This window comes from Motacilla alba, chromosome 5 (genome assembly GCF_015832195.1).
Source record: "Motacilla alba alba isolate MOTALB_02 chromosome 5, Motacilla_alba_V1.0_pri, whole genome shotgun sequence".
NCBI classification, from domain to species: domain Eukaryota; kingdom Metazoa; phylum Chordata; class Aves; order Passeriformes; family Motacillidae; genus Motacilla; species Motacilla alba.
This window is the reverse complement of record NC_052020.1, coordinates 21,481,095-21,497,738: the sequence shown is the minus strand read 5'-3', so window position 1 is coordinate 21,497,738 and position 16,644 is coordinate 21,481,095. Positions and strand designations below refer to the sequence as shown.

The 16,644-nt window shown below is 50.1% G+C and overlaps 1 protein-coding gene across 1 annotated transcript in view; it reads right to left on the bottom strand.

The window, feature by feature from the left end:
* Positions 1–15,047, bottom strand: part of HSD17B12 (hydroxysteroid 17-beta dehydrogenase 12) — an 83,976-nt gene extending 68,929 nt beyond the window's left edge. The window contains 3 exon segments of the mRNA XM_038137147.1: positions 14,615–14,788; positions 14,791–14,953; positions 14,955–15,047. Coding sequence (XP_037993075.1) covers positions 14,615–14,788; positions 14,791–14,953; positions 14,955–15,047 — 430 coding nt within the window.
* Between the last annotated feature and the right edge of the window lie 1,597 nt (positions 15,048–16,644).

Genomic DNA, 16,644 nt, shown 5'->3' with positions numbered 1-16,644 from the left:
CTCTTTTGAGGAGAGAGGAGAACACCTCTCAGGCTGTCCCCTTTCACAGGTTCAAGCACAACTGCACATACACCAAGATCCACAGCAAGCCTGCTAACATGTTTATGCTGTGCTGGGAATGGCTCTAAATATTTTATAATCCCTAACTCTAAATAACCTTTATTTCTCTTAAAAAGTGAAGCCCTCTCAGATGTACTGGAAATAAGTTTCCCATGGCTTGTTAGAGGCAAAGATGGCTTCAGGATCATATTATGTAGATACTGTTTTTTAAAAAGATGCAAAGATGAGCACAGATGAAGAATGCCATAGCTGACAAGCCTTTATTCTATCAAGATCCTATAAAGGTAAGCCTTATGTAGAGAAGTAGCACTAGAAGAATTTAAATTTCTGCTGTCTTTGAAAATTACCTAATCATGATGAGAAACAATCTCCTCAAATAGATGGCTCATACAAACAACAACAATCCCCAGAAATTAAGGTTGTTGAAAGCCATTAAAGTTATCGTCCAAAGCTACCCTGCCTACAACGAGTGTGAGGTACTCCGCAGTATGTTGTTTCCCAAGCCCACATTTTGCATTTTAGCCTTTGCACTGGAAGGGGACACAGAGGGGCAGCTCTGTTTCAACTGGGAGCGACCCGATCACGTCGCTTTGGTGCCCCGCAGCCGCGGAGCCCAGCCCGAGCCGCACCTTGGCGAGCAGGACGCGCCTGGCTCCGCACCGAGCGCTCCCGGCAGCGCCCTCTGCCCGCAGCGGCGAGCGCACCCGGCTGCTCAATCGAGCGCAGCCCCACCATTCATAAAAAAGGGGGTCGCGCAGCACTGAAAGGCGACTGTGCGGTGCTGGAAACCCAGCAAATCTGAATACCACTCTGCATTTTTTTGACCCTAAAATATATATACAGTTTTAGCTAAAATGAGTATATTTGGTAATTATTGCTCCACAGAGGTCCCTTCCGTCCCACGCTCCTAATTACGTTGGCTTTAATTAAGTATTTCTATCCATCCGCCGGGGGGGGGGGGGGGGAGAGGGAAGGAGATGAATAATGTTAACACGCCCAAGTTAATCAACTTAGAAGGCAACAGTTGTCTCATGAGAAATGCCCTCGATAAATTACCATAAAGCATTAGGGAGACTCTTACGTTAAAGCGCTCGAGAAATCCTTGACTGTTTTATTTGTATCGGCACTGTTTTGCAATAGGTGTTCGCCTTAAAGATTTAAGGAAGAACTCGGGCAACACTGCCTTTGCTTTCCCGTTTCTAAATAAAGAAACGCCCACCGATGCCTTCTATATTTCACTCCAAGCTCTTGAAAACTTGCAGTATTTCCCCCGGTGGAAAACTCCCCAGATTTTCCCACGGAAATGAGGCTCCCATCAAGCCTCCTTAAATGTTTCAGCTACCATTGATTCGGTGCACTTTCTTCTCCCTGGCAGAGCAGGGAGGCAGAGGAAGCGCCCGCGGGCACTGCATGGGCTGGCGCGGGCGGCCCCGGCCCCGCTGCCGCACGTGGACTAGCCAGTGTCCCTGGCAGCATCCCTGGCACGCGAGGCGCCCGCGCATCCCCGGCCCCGGCATGGCGGTGCCCACGGAGCGGCTGTGAACGGCGGCTCCGCCGGTCCCCTGCCCTCCCGGGAAACTTCGGGAGGAGAACACGGGGAGCGCTCCCCCGCCGCCTCCCGGCTCTCGGCCAGGGCAGCTCGCTGCCCCTCGGGGCGGGAAGCCAGGGCGCCCCGGGAGGTGCGGCACTGCGGGCGGGGAAAGCCACGCGCTCCCGGCAGGGCTCACACCGGCTGGCCCCACCGGGTCCGCGAGCCGGCCCCCGTGATGGCCCCAGGCGCTGCTGAAGCGGAGCGCGGGGAGCGCGTTATGTCACCGGTTAGGTAACGGCGCGGGAGCGCCGCAGTGACGGCACCGCTCCCCCTCCTCCTCCGCCCCTCCCGCCGCGGCCGGGGCGGCTGAGGTGAGGCGGCATTAACCCTTGTCGGGGCCGGCCTTCCTCCGCGGGCAGCGGATCCCCCGGGAGCGGGGCGGGCTTCCCCCGCCGCCCACCGCAGGCAGCGGGGCCGGTTCCGCCGGGAGGGCGGCGGGGCGGCCCCGAGCGACGGCACCTCGGCGCGCCGTGCGGGCCGGCAGGGCGCGCTGCTGCGCCGCGGCAGGCGGGCGGGGGCGGACAGACGGACGGACAGCCCGGGGGCGCCGGCGCCCTGCAGCCGCTGCTCCGCGCCCACGCGTGAGGCCCGGCCCGGCGTGCCAGGAGCACGTCCTATTCCCGGACACTGATCCCAGCACGCCCGCGTCACGGCGCAGGATGCGATCAGCCCCTGATACTAAGCATGCACGATCTCGGAGTGCTGGATCCTCGCTCCCGGCCAGCGGCCGGCACTGCCCGAGCGCCTGGCTTCCAACAGGACCAGCGCGGAGGCACCAGCGCGCCCAGCCCGGGCCAAGCTGAGCTGAGACCCAGCCGAGAGCATCCCCCGCCTCCCTCGCTGCCCCTGCCCCACGGGTCTCCGCAGCCGGCCTTCACACAGCATCCACCCGCAGCAGAGAACTCGCCCTTAGCTCGTGGCCACCAGCCCTGCGTGCTCCTGTCCCAAACACAGGGCATCAGGGCACACACGCCCGGCAGAGGGAAGAACTCCGGGCCAGCCCACACCACAGAAGGATTTCAGGTCCTGCTGAGCCCCGGCTCCATCAGGGAACACTGGCACAAGCACAGCACTATTCACCTTGTCTTTAACATGCGCCTTGTCCCTGACGAAGTGGAGACTTCTGTGGAGAGTTAAACGAAAAATGCAGCACATCCCCGTCAAAATCCTCCACAACCTCCTTCCAAGGTCTTCATTGCAATCTCCTCAATGCCCTTTTCATTTATAGAGTCCACTCAAGGAAGTGGTGACAGGACTCTTCAGCTTGTCCCAAGCAAGGACAAGCAGCAGCCATGGCTTGGGAAAAAAGGTAGCTCAAAGGAATTTTCAGCAACATCCTCTATCCACAGATGCAATTCTATAAAGGGAGAACAGCCTCCACCAATTGCCAGGACGCTCTGGAAAGCAGCATGCTCAGTAGGTTGTACCCCTCTGGCTCCCTGTTTGACTTTAGATACCTCCTGCCCCATCTCTCCTCTACTTGCTGCTTTCCTTGCTTTTCTGACATCTCATTCTTGCAGCCCTCCTATCTCAACTTCTCAAGGACTCTTTGATTTAGACAACTTTATAGGTTCCACAGCAGAAAAGGTTTTCATTAGTGCTTCCCCAACTCTTGTCTGAGTAGGACTGGGAGCCAGCAATTGAACTTCTCTCTCCGGTCCAAGAGAAAACCCTCCTTTAGAAGTCAAGACGCCAGAAAGAGCAATGGAGGTTGTTCTCACCACATGTGCATAGACTGATCTTGGCACCTTTAGTGCACTGATCAGAACCAGACTGACAAAAAAGCTTTATTACCCACAGGTCCTTCTACTCTCTCTTTTAAAAGATGCCTCAAAATTGAACAAACCTCTCTCCACCAATGGGACCTGTTCCAGCATTTCTGCTGCTCTCCTTCAGGTCCGTAAAAGTTTCTTACCACACACTGACAGCCAGTGCCACCTCACCAAAACACTGCAGTCCCACAAGCACCAGGACGAACACAGGCCAGCTGGGGCACAGCACAGCCAGGTTAGAGGCCAAGCAGCCCACTGCACATGTAAACTGTCACAGCAGTGAATTTAGATGCATCATTCCTGCTGAAAATGGCCATTGTGGCTAGAGAAAGTAGCTTGCATCTAAGGAACTAAGACACCTTAAGGAAGACGGGGGGGGGGAACTTTTTAAGAACAGAATCACTGCTCCAAGATTTAGGAATAACAGCAAACTTCAGACTGCAGAAAATCCACAGCTATTAAGAATATGTGCATATAGTACCATACTGGGCATTAAAGTTTTATTCAGCATCCCTTATTTACATGCATCCCATAGTACTAATTCCCCCCAAAGTAGAGCTTGAAAATATAAGCTAACTTCTACAGTAAATGCTACTTTAAAATAATATGCATTTATTAAAAAATATATATTGTTACTCAAATTTGCTTCCTCTCTTGGTAAAGAATTTGTGCTCAAAGTCAGTTTGAGGAGACTAATTCTACGTTAGTGCACAAGAAACACACTTTCAATCCAAAGCTTACTAACAGTGACTGAAACAAGCTAGTCTATGCTGGAACATCACACATTTTTCTGAACAAATGCATTATTTTCATATGTTGCCAAGGCAATGTTTTACATCAGAAATTCTACACTTGGATTTACCCACAACCAGCAACAGCAAGTAAGTGACAAATCCAGCTGGGATGAGATGCTACCAAAATTCTGCCTAGCTGGCAGATTGAAAATCCACCTCTTTCATTTTACTAAAATTTCTTGGCTTACAAAGACTTTCAGATTAACAGATTCCCACCCCACCATTTTCAAACACTCTAAAACATCAAGAATTTGGTTACCAGAGGAAGAGTTTGACACACAGCCAAGCACAACCAGTCTGTCCCCAAGGACAAGGTCACAGGAAGAACAATACTTTGAACTATTGTAGAAGGAAAGGCAAAGAGGTTTCTTCCTAAAAATTAATAACCCTAGCTAACAAACCAATACAACACCATTATCCTAGTCTTTGAAAAGGAAAGGAGCTAGTTAAAACCAGTTAGCAGGGACTTCCAAAATCACGATCTGCAACTCAAACAATCCTCTCAAACACACAAGAGGTATGTGCCACCCATCTCAATCCACAAAGAACCAAGCAAAACAAGGCTTTGGAACAGCCCATCGAGGTGGGACCAAGCAACAGAACTAACAACAGGCTCCCGCAGTTCTAGGCTCGGTTTCAGCCAGCTCAGCTGCAGGGCATCACCAGCAATCCATGCCTGCCTGCTTCCTCAGCATCTGACTGCAACTGCTTCTCAGGCAGCTGACCCAGCTGACTGCAGCTGCTCTGGCTCGCCGAGTTAGAGGCCAGCCACACAAGCCTCACCAGCAGCACCACCACACACCGACTGAGGGAACATAAGGGAAGCAGCAAGAGCTCCCAGCCAGCGACCAGAGCGGCCCCAATTCTTTTGGCAGCAGCCTGGTCTCAGAGCAACTCAAGCTGACCATTGGGCTCAGCTGTATCTTCAACATACACCTCCATAATACTACCAAGTTTCCCTTCTGTTCCACCAGCACTGGAATTCATGTGACCAAGCAGACTATGGAGCATAAACAGCCCCAAGGGACTAATTTTCTGCAGGGCATGCTTCTTGACCAGATCACCACACGAACAGACCAACCTCAGCGCCAGCATAAGGAAGAATGAAGCAAGGTAAGAGCTCTCCATCCACTTTCTCTATCCATACCAAACTTTTACATCAGAAAGCCATGATGTAAAAACACACACTCACTCTTGCGAACAAAGGCATCTCATTTACAAGCTGACACCATGTGAGAGTGTCAGCAAACTGATTCCAATGCAAAGGAACATGAAGAAGATTCTGGAGTTTAGAGTGAACACCCAAGGTGAAGAACCAGTCCACCAAATGGAGGGTTCTAGATCAAAATCTAGGAACAAGCACAAAGCTGTGGAGCCCCAAAAGTTTTGCCATAGATCTGGGCCTACCTGGATGAAAAGACTGAGGTAAAAGGTTTGTATCAGGACAGGTAACTTGCCTTTAAGCACACCTGTGAGGGACATCCCTTTCTGCCACGCCATACAAACACTGGGTTGGACATGCAGGACAACTGAGGGCAGGAACAAACTGCAAGATGTCCTAACTCTAATCCCTTGTTCAACTACAGGCAGGGTAGCAGCTTCTTCTAGCAGTGCAGTGATCCTTTACTGCCCTGTCCTTGATGCTTCTCCCTCCTATTAGAGAGCTGACTAGTGAGCCATACTGAATCCACACTCTGGGGATGGAGAGCTCTTTGGCACATAGGACTGAGACAGCAGGAATAGTGGGCCCATACACCTCTTTCAAGCAAAAAATATTTATGCAAAATAATAGAGAATAACAAGTTTACAGATTAAGTACCTTCACTGGCAGGATAAGAATCCTGGGGAAAGGAGCAAAGGTGCAGAAAGCCTATGGGAAACCGGTCTTCCAGAGACTTCAGAACAATGGAAGAGTATTGGAGAAACAGATCTGCCAGTTACAGATGAGGAATGTGAAAGAGGAATAAGGATACAGTGATGAAGTAGAGTGTGGGGAAGACCAGCATGCAAGCATAAGCAAGTGTTGGTTGGGTAGCAGCAGCTGCAAAAATAGAAATAGTTCTCTGCCTTCTGCTTTCCATATCTATATGTATCCTCACACACATCTGCAAACCTCTCCATCTAAAGACAGGGCCAGATACCTTGTAAGGAGACCAGACTCTTTAGTCTCTGCACAATGGTTTCCTCCCATCAGCAACAAAAACCTTTGTCCCATTGAGCATACCACCTCCCATTCCCCTTCTCTCAGCACAGCTTTTCTCCCTTTGTGCTTCTGCGGTAGCCTTCTAACGTACATGAAAATCCCGTGGAAAAATTGCTGTCATTAACAGCCCTAGAGCTGAGCTCCTCAAGTCTGCTCTTCCTTGTCTAGTAAGTACGGAGCTCCTCAAAAAGTGGAAACACAGCTGTCCCTCTGGCATGACTGATGGAATACACTCCTCTGAAACACGTGGCTCACAATTGCTTAAGAAGACAAAATAGAAGGGAGGTGTAAAAAAACAGAAAAAACCAAGCATGCAACCAAAACCACATCTGTACAGCCAACCAGACAGTAAGTTCTGCATATACACACACCATGCCTGAAGCTGAGCCACCCAGCAGTCTCCCACAACTGACAAGCAACTGAATCATGAGAGAAACATGAGAGAACCCTCAGGAGAGAAGGAAGCTGGGAGGGTAACAAAAATGGGAAAAGAAGTAGAACAAACAATGGAACAGGCACTATTTTCCCTCAGGCTCAGCTTCTGGACATCTCAACTCCAGGTTTAAGAACTGCTAAACAAGAGGATTCTTTCAAAACCTACAACCAAATGTCAGGCTTTTAGGTGTCACCATCTGCTGCTGAGGGCAATGGAGTGAATTAGAAGCTCAGTAGGAAATTCTGCATATAGCTCTCTTCCCATGTTAGCTGGAGATGCTTATATTATGGAACAGGATTTCAGCACTGCTAATGACTCACCCAGTGGGTGATGGTGCACTGCTCTAGACGTTAATTCCAGGAATCTGGGAACTTTCACAGATTTGAAAAACAAAGTATTATTTTAAGGTTAAATCAGGAGTCAAAAAATAGCAGATTTAAGGTACTCTTATTTAATTTAAGGAATTCTTTTTGTGCAATTAAATGTACTACAGGGGAAGGAACTTGAACTGCCCTAATTCTAGCATTTTCAGATATTAATGTACTCAATCTGAAAAATCTTTGGCTTTTCTCTAAGAATTCATGTTTTCCAAAACTTTTCAGTAAGTGAGCTTCATCTAAAGCAAGAAGCAACAACTTAGGTAAGTGATGAAGCCATGCAAGCCCAACACATGGGTGTTTTACCTACTAGATACAGAGTTTATTCCACATTTCTGTTCATATACAGGCCTAAAGAATCATATTTGGCATTTCTGTTAGAATAATCAGGAAAGATACTTTCTCACTGTTATCCCTTCCATAGCAGAGATGGTCATCCCCACCCTATGGATTAGGAATCAATATATTCACAAGACCAAGAACCATGTATTTCACCCACCTACCAAAAAACAATTCCCAGGTGGAGAACTACTGGAGTTTTCCCAAAGGACACTCTCAGCTCTGCCCTCAGGGCCTCCTGCCAGCTTGCTTGTTCCTTACACAGGATTGCACTTACCCAACTGGCACTAACACCCAGCACAATTCCAGCTGGGACTTCCTTGCTGAAGACACTTGTGTGCTTCCCACTTCTACACAATGCCTTTCCTTGCTGTCACCGGGGCACCTCACAGGTAATCTTCCCAAAGTGAGGGAAGCACACTGACCAGAAGAGCAAACCAAAGAAACTGGAGCCTGATATTACTCTAGATTACATCCTTGTATAAGTTCTCTAATTTTAAGGAACCAGTTTCCATTACAAGTATTCCCACTTTAAAGCACACAGAAGACTGGGAGAATGAGCTAGCTTAAAATAGCACAGCTATTCATCTCCAGGCTAATAAATTGTCAAGCATTTCCCTCTCAGGCTGTTTATCAGAGATGGGTATTCTTTTCACCTTAATGCAAACACCTGTCCTCCACTCACCATTAGCTGGTTTTTAGGGTTTTTTGGAATTTTTGCAGGTGGAAAAGCCATACTAAAGCATTTAATCCTCCTCCATATACATCTCTCTGCTCCTGCAGATAAACATGCCAAAGCCTGTTCACATTCTGGATCAAACTGCAGAGCTGTAGATTATGAGCTTGGTTGATGCTGAGGCTGGTGATGCCCACTCATGCCACACTGAGTGTGCTGGCATGAGCCAGTAGGGAAGGGCTGAAGTCCATCAGCTAGGACACAGCAGAACTGGGACTCTGGACATCTGGGCTCTGAGCAGTTGCTCTCCCTCTACTCTTCTGACCAGAGAGTGCAAAAAGGAGCACTTAATGCAGGAAGTGTTGAGCAACCCTACTAAGTGGAGGTTTTAAACAGTCAGCAATATCATGTGCAAATGAAGACACCTGAAAGAAGTAAGCAAGCACCAGAAAGAGAAAAATTGTAGAAAACAGCAGAGTATGGCTCATTACTTTATACTGTCTAGGAAGCAGGACTGATTTTAGGGTATGTTAATAGCTGTAGCCTATGTAAAAAATATTAGAGAACTTCCCTGACTCACCAAGAGTTGCAAGGTCTCTGAAGGATTTACAGCCCCCTCAAACACCACACAGCATGAGCTGCCAAGTCTAGAGAAGCAGGGTCAGAGATCCCACCTCTCCTGGACTGCTCTGGAAGTTAGCTCAGTCCAGCAAAGCACAGGCTGAAGGGATACACCGACAGAAGTCTTCTCAATTACAAGCTACGAGTAGGACTGATGACTGAAGGCAGACAGATAAAATCTACAAGAGAAAATTTAGGATGGATACCTGGAAACATTACATGGCAACTAGGAAAAGAAAAAGCCATACACACTGGAGCACAGTACTCCTGAGAAGTACAGACAGGATTAGGACACTTGCATCAGACCGTTCTCTGAGCCACTTTTCAGTGCAGCAACCCTTCAGTTTGCAAACAGCCATACAAAAACCAAAACATGCTCTGAGTTCAGTCTGCACATTTCACTTGAGCTGTCATGATCACAAGTTAGTTTACAAGCAAGCTGGCATATTTTCACACATTCTTAACATCACTTTTCAGGTTAACAAGTGCCATGCTTTATTTCATACAAGGGTAGCGTCCAGAATTGAGAACAAGGCCAGAAAACCTTCACTATGGACCTGAAGTGCTGAAGATGATAAATCCCTGAATAAGTGATTCAGCTGAAGAACTAAAGATAACCAAAAGCTCCCCCCAAAGCTCTGCACACACCAGCCAAGCATTCCTGCACAGGGAAAATGGGAGTGGGGCAGAGCTTCTCCCCTCACATCCTGTAGGGAGAGCTCAGAGAGGTTGAAACTCCCTTCTGCTCCACCTCCCTACCAACTACACCCTCATCACACATTGCTCCAGGGTGGCTGCTGAAATCTGCACCGGTGACTTGTGACACGGTCTGTCAACTATTTATCACTGCACATTGTGAAACACGCGCAAAGCAAGACTGCACTTGTTTGTGCAACTGGGACTGAAACTTGCTTGCAGAAAACTAAGAAGCTTTAAGGCAACAACTATTTCACTTGATGCTAAGGAGTTTGAAAAATGACACTGACTGTGAAAGTTGCTCAAAGTCATCAACAAGTTAGCACCTGATCAGCAGTGAAGTGAATGTTCTCTGTATGGAGTTCTTAAATTGCAACTAAAACATTTTACCGTTTGACTGATTTCATTAAGGATACCCCAAGAACTTTATAAGGATCAGGGTCTATTTCATAAGTCACCATTTCTAGGGACTGCAGAAAGCATAACCTTACAGATGGAATCTAACTCAAACCATTTAAAAGTACAAAATCCAGCTAGTCCTCTTCTTAGACTTCTTCTTCTTGACATAAGCATCACATCTTATTAATTTAATATTATTGATAAGGTCTGATGTATAGAGCTTGTTATTATCTCAACTTACTAGTCAACAAGAGTTTGGGAATTGCCCCCATATTCTTAGTTTTTAAAAGACCTGACTGTACAGACACAAAGAAGTATCTACTCCACTGCTCATGTACCCAGTTACATACATTTTTCATGCCTCCCTCAGTGGCCCTGATGCACAAGTTGCTATTTTTAGATGCTGGACTATACATAGCCCTTGTTAAGTAAAATAAGCCAACAAGAAGGTAGAGAGGGTCACCCAGCTTTGCTGCTGCTCAAAGTGTTTTTTAAATATTTACACAGGGAAAGAATGGTTTAAGACTGAATAACGGGGTTTTGTCTAAAATCAAATTACAGAAAGTTAGAGGCAGTTGAGAGCACCATCCTGATTAACAACCTCTCACAAATTCTTTTTTAAGAACCTAGAGCAAATTTCCCACATTTAGTTAATTTTGCATGTAAGTGAATAAACTCCAAGAAGCTTAATTAAGGCAAGCTCATCTTCAGAAACCTTTGTTGGCCCAAATACAACTGTACAGCTGTATTCACCACATGAGAAAGCATCACCACTAGCAGACATCTTGTAACCACTAAATGTACAATTATTCAACCATGACTCTATCAAAGGCACTGAAGATGAGGGAGAAGAAGTAGATGATTTTCTAAGACACTGTGAGGCTTTAAAGAAAGCTGGACTTTTCTTCAAGTGTCATATGGCAAATCACATAATCAAAATAACTTTGTTTCCAGTTAACACATTGCTCCAGCTACAGAAAACTGGGGGGGGGGGGGGGGGAACCCCACATTTATCAGCAAAATATTTGCAATGTTGAGACAAGAGAAAAAGAAACAAAAAGTTTAAGTACCCACACAACCAACACTTTAGATGCTTCTGAGCACCAGATCAATCCAACTTGCACTGCCAGTGTGTTTTGAATATGCAAGTTGATTATCTGCATACACTGAACTGGTCTGATTACACAGCTGACCCTGCTCCAAACAGGAGGTTGGACTACAAGCCTCCAGAGGTCCCTCCCAGCCTAAATCACCATAGGATTTTGAATTCATTTCGCCAAGTTACTGAAGGGAAGGAGAAGAATGATTTCATGTTTTCCTGCAAAAGAGGCGGCTTCCTAAAATAGGAGACACGGCAACTCTCCAAATGGGAGCTATAACAGCAGCAGACAGCTCCCTGCTCCAGACACTCCATACTCCAGAATACACCCAATTTTCAATGGCACAGAAGCAAGGTGGCTGCCTGCCACTACCGTCAATGGGAGAAGAACACAACTCTCATCCAACCTAAGGAAATACAACTATGGATCACAGCAATCAGCACTACCAACAGATCTGTCTGCCTAGAGGAAGGCAGGGGAGCAGCCATATCTTTGCTGTATTCTTGGTGAATTCAGAATGACTCCTTGGCACTCTGGTCCTGTTGAGTCTATAGCTTATTTACCTACATTATTTTTCAAGCACAGCAATGGTTATTCTTACCCTCTTTTAGCAACTTGTGAAGCACATTAATGGTAGAACATTCAACCCAGGAGTTTTCACTGTATAGTCTCTCAAGATGCACCCAGAAATCTCACATTGAGACATCCACCCAACTTCCATACTGTACTTCACTGTACAGTAGCCAAAACCCAAGCCAGCTGGAAGTTATACGGAGAGAAAACCAGAAAAGCTGCATACAGGCCTTCACACATAATGTGACTGTAGAGATACCAACTTTTTGTCAAAAGAGGTGCTACTTCAAGTAGTACAAACCTAGTTTCCCCAGAGTACATTGCCAGTCCACATAGTGGTTCCTCTTCCTCACATGCCCTCTTTTTAAATACCAGTAAAATAGACCAAGCATAGACAGAAGCAATTGCATATATGCATAAAAAAAAAAACTGCTAAGAAAACAAGGAAAAAATTTGCAACCCAGTTTCAAACATGCAGAAATGTTAAAGGGCAGTAAGAAGCCCTTCCAAAAGGACTTGTGTTTTTGGGTTTTTATAAAGTTGCTCTCTAGTTGTGCACTAGAAAGAATACATTGACACAGTAACGACAGCAGCCAATTAGCATCAAAACCACTGTTTTTTTTAAATATCAGAAAAAAAGGAAATGCAATTCTTACAGTATGACTTAGTAATCTGCTAATCAAGGTGACCCAACATATCTGCAGCTGTGCCTCCATCTTCCTTCCCATGAGAGAAAAGAGAGAGCCTGCCCAGCCACAACATACTTCAGGGCAAACCACCCCAGTGCTTATTCAAAGACAACCTCTCTTCATTTCAGCTGGAGACTACAGCAGCTGTCCCAGTAAAGCAGCATCTCACCTGCATCAGATGCACACAGACACACGACAGCTAACTCATGATGGCCACATGTCTTCCCACAGCAGGCATCATCACCCTATTTCTCCATTGTCCTTGACACTGCAGCAGTGCTCCCACTTTAGAGCAGAGCAATAAACATGGAATTCAGCTGTGCTGCCAGTGCTCCTCTTCCTCCCTGCCTCGAACATCACAATCTTGGCAGAGAAAGAACAATTTCTGTGAGCAGCCATTGGCCACATACAGTGGCCACTGTTGCCTGCACTTGTACAAGACAGTGACAGAGGACATTTGCACTGCAGTTCTCTGGATGTTTGAGGATGTGACTATGGGAATATCTGCTGTTTACAGTTTGTGGTTCTAGCTGATAAGCTGGCATTTGGCTCAAGCACTGCAAACTTCCATGTTTGAAACAATGCAAAACAAGCTCAAGTGGCCACCAAGACTTCTGTGATGCAGCACAAGACAGCAGGCAACTGATAATGCAGTAATATATTCAAAACCAGTATTAGAAAGTCAAAGAAGGTTTGGGTGTCCTGTGCCAGCCATATCTTTAACAGGCGTAACATTTCCCCAGCTGAAAGGAAGACCTGGGCCTTAGTTATTTGTATGTAAAGCTGTTACTTACCCAAGGCACGGCTGCTGCACTGCAAGCCTGTGCACACAGGACTCCTGACAAGCTCTGGCATTATGTATGCTGTGAGTGCAGTGCTGCTTTACTGGTGCCTCACACAAGCATTCAACTAGCCAGGCATGTGCTCACATACAAGTTCTGTGCTGGCTGCAGCAGAGGTTATGGGGGAGCACAGTCATAAGCCCAGCAAACAACCTGCTTGTTGCAGGGCTGCTCTGCCAACAGGTCTGACTCCTGGAAGCAGCTGAGCACTTGATGTCCTCCTACTCCCCTTGAGGAAAGGAAGTACCTTTTGCAGCCTTTTAAACTGTCATCTCATCTTAAAGTCCTTTACACGCTACAATTATTTTTGTGGCCCACCTTATAAATTCCCAATCAAGCACAAAACTTGTCATTTCCAATAATTCTTCCAATAATAGAAAATTCCCTTGGCCTGATCTGTTACACCAGCAGAGAAGCCCTTTCTATCATCTCATCATTACTTAAAGGCCGGAGTGGCAGCGGCAGATTCAGATGGAAGAAACTGTCTTTCCCCATCGTGGCTCCCATGACCAGGAATCGAAGTACTGAGAAAAGTTAGAGCAGCGTAGCACTAAAATCACCCTGGTAATAGCCTCTGCTGTACTTCCACAGCGCTCCCGTATTTCGGAGATGCTGAATGCCGCCGCCGCCACCCCCTCCCGGCCACCGCTACTGTCACCCCCTCCACAGGGAGGGCCACTCGTGCTTCAGCCCCTTCCTGAGCGCGGCCCGGGACAGAGGAGGCGCCGAGCTGCAACAGCAGACAGAGTCGGCCTAAGTTTCGCGCCGCTCCGCCGTTCTCCCGCCGCTCTCGGCAGGGCTCTTCCCTCGCCCTTCTACAAAGCTCTTCTCCCGGGGCACCCGCGGCTACCGCGGTTCGCCCGCGGGGCTGCCGGTGCCGGGCGGAGCCCGCGCGGCCCCGGCTCCGCTGCGCCGGGAGCGGCCGCTGCTCCGGGGGCGGCGGGGACGGGGCGGGCCTGACGTCAGCGATGAGGCGCGCGGCCGGCGCGGAGGGGGCGGCGCGCAGCGACCGGCCGCGCTGGGAACTGCGGAGCGGCCCCGGAGCCGCGCTGCGCGCCCGGGAGACGCCAAGTTCAAACACGCCGTGCCCGCCCGCAAATGTCCCAACAATCGGCGCTTCTCTCAGGACCGACCCGACCGGCGTGCTCTGGCCCTGCACCTTTCGTGGGGAGCTTGAGAGCGGCTCCCGGCTCGCCGGGGGCCCGCTCGGGAGGGCAGTGGAACCCGCCGGTCCCTCAGCCGCTGCTCCAGACCGACCTGGCCCGGACCCGCCTGTCGCCCCACGGGCGCTCCACCAGACTGCCTCGGTCCCCCCGAGAGCCCGTCCCCGCCGCCCACGTCCCCCTCACCGCCCGACCGAGTCCGCTCCCCCACGAGGTCCCTGCCCCGGCCCGAAGTGGCACCGGAGAAAGAGCCGCGGCGCGGGCGGCCGGGACGCGCACTCACCTGCCCAGGCGCCCAGCGCCGGCCCCACAGCGGCGGCGCCGCTACCCAGCACCCAGACGCGGAGCCCGGCCAGCAGGCGGTACGAGGCCAGCGCCGCCGCGTAGAGAGCGCCCAGCGCGCCCACCCAGTAGAAGAGGCCGGCGGCCGGGAGCGCGGCGGGAGCCACCATGCTGCGGAGGCTGCCGCGGCCGGACTGAGCCCTCCCGGCCACCGCCGCCCCGCAGCCGTCACGGCGCCCGCCCCCGCCCCGCCGCGATTGGCGGAGGGGCCTCTCAGCCACCGGGTAACCCGGCAACGCGGCCGGGCCCGCCCGCCCTGGGGCCGCCCGGCCCCGCCGCGCCGGGAAGGGGGGGGCAGGCAGCGAACGGCCACACGCCCCCGTACTACTTGCGGCCTGCGCCCCACGTGGTCGGCACCGCTCTCCTGCCGCCATTGGCCAGGGAGCATGGCCGTCACCCGACCGGCGCACTTCGATTGGTCCCGCCGCCCAGGAACCCCGCAGGACTGGTGGAAGACGGGGCCTCCGCTCCCGCCCCCACTGACGTCATATGAGCCCATTCATAAAATGCTCAGGCTCCGCCTCGCACTCGAATCTGTCCCTCGGTTCCCCTCCCCCCAGCCCCGCACTGCGCTCGCCCACGGAGCCGCGCCGCGATCGCCACGGCACGGCACGGCACGGGTCCGCAGGGACCGCTGGGCAAAGGGAACCCGCACCGGGCAATGTCCATCCCGGGAAAAGAGGGGCTGAGCACCACAGCCCACCTGCCGCTGCACCCCATGCACCGCGGGGCTGGCAGCGCTGTCCCGTCTGGCCGGCCTCGATCTGTCTTCCCCGACAAGATCCAGGGGCAACGGAGGCTTCCTCCTTCCCCTGAGCTGCCCACTTGCTGTGCCATGCCTGGACTTGCCCTGCCCCGTCGCCCTTCACCTGCCCACTTGACACGACCTCTCCCCCAGAGCCCCTCAGACGATGGGGTTAGGAACGCCTAGACTTGGGAGAAGTGTAGGAGACGCCTCTGAAATGACACACACATCCCATCAGTGGCTCCTTCCATGGTGGGCATGGGCACAGTGCTCCACTGCCTTCTGTCCCACCTCCAGCCACTTGCTAGGGCTGTGCCACCCGTACCTCACTTATGGGCCCGGGTTTTTCCCTCCCTCCCAGGAGGGAGCCTGGGGCGGAGAAGAGATGGGACAATGTAGGCTGTGGGAGGCTGAAGCCCTGAAATTGCTCATGGTTGAGATGTATTGCCTCAACAGGCTGAAACGGCAGGAGTGCCTGAGGAACATGGAAAATTAGTGGCAATTTGGTGTAAGGTGTGGGTCAGTTAAAATGTCAGAGAAGACCAGCTGAGGTACAGGTGACTGCTGTTTTTAAAGGCAGCCCCTTGCAACTTACAATGCCAACATTTTTTTCTAGAAAACAAGCTTTTTATACTACTTATTTGACAATGACCTTAGTTCAAGCCATAAGAAACCTTCTCTAGATTAGGTTTTTTGGAGATCCACATCCATCTGAGTTATTAACAACAAGTAGCATAGGGGGTAGTCTTAATGTTGCCTTTCCTTTCTCTCCGGGACTGGCAAATAGGTCATACCCAAATCCAGCCACTACTGCTGAAGATCTCCAAGCTGTACCAGCTGCCAGGCTGCAGCCATGTTTCCCTCATCCACTTCTTTGTGTTACTTGCCACACACCATGTCCATGGCAGAGGAAGGCTCCAGGAACCTCATCTGCCAAATCCTGGCACACCTCAGGCCTGACCTCCCCTTGCAGTTCCACTCCTGCAGACCCCTCAATGTAAACTCAATGGATTTACAAGTGCTCTACAGTTTCTCTTTCCTCATCTCATTCCACATTTCCTAACCTGTTCCTGCTTCAGAGTTTGGAAAGAGCTCATGTAAGGTGCCGCCACTAATTCTAACAGGCAAGCAGTACCCTGTGTGTTGCAACTTGGGGCCACAACCTGACCATGGTGCCATGTGAATGTATTTAGAAGCACTACTGCCACTTCACAGCCCTCATTTAG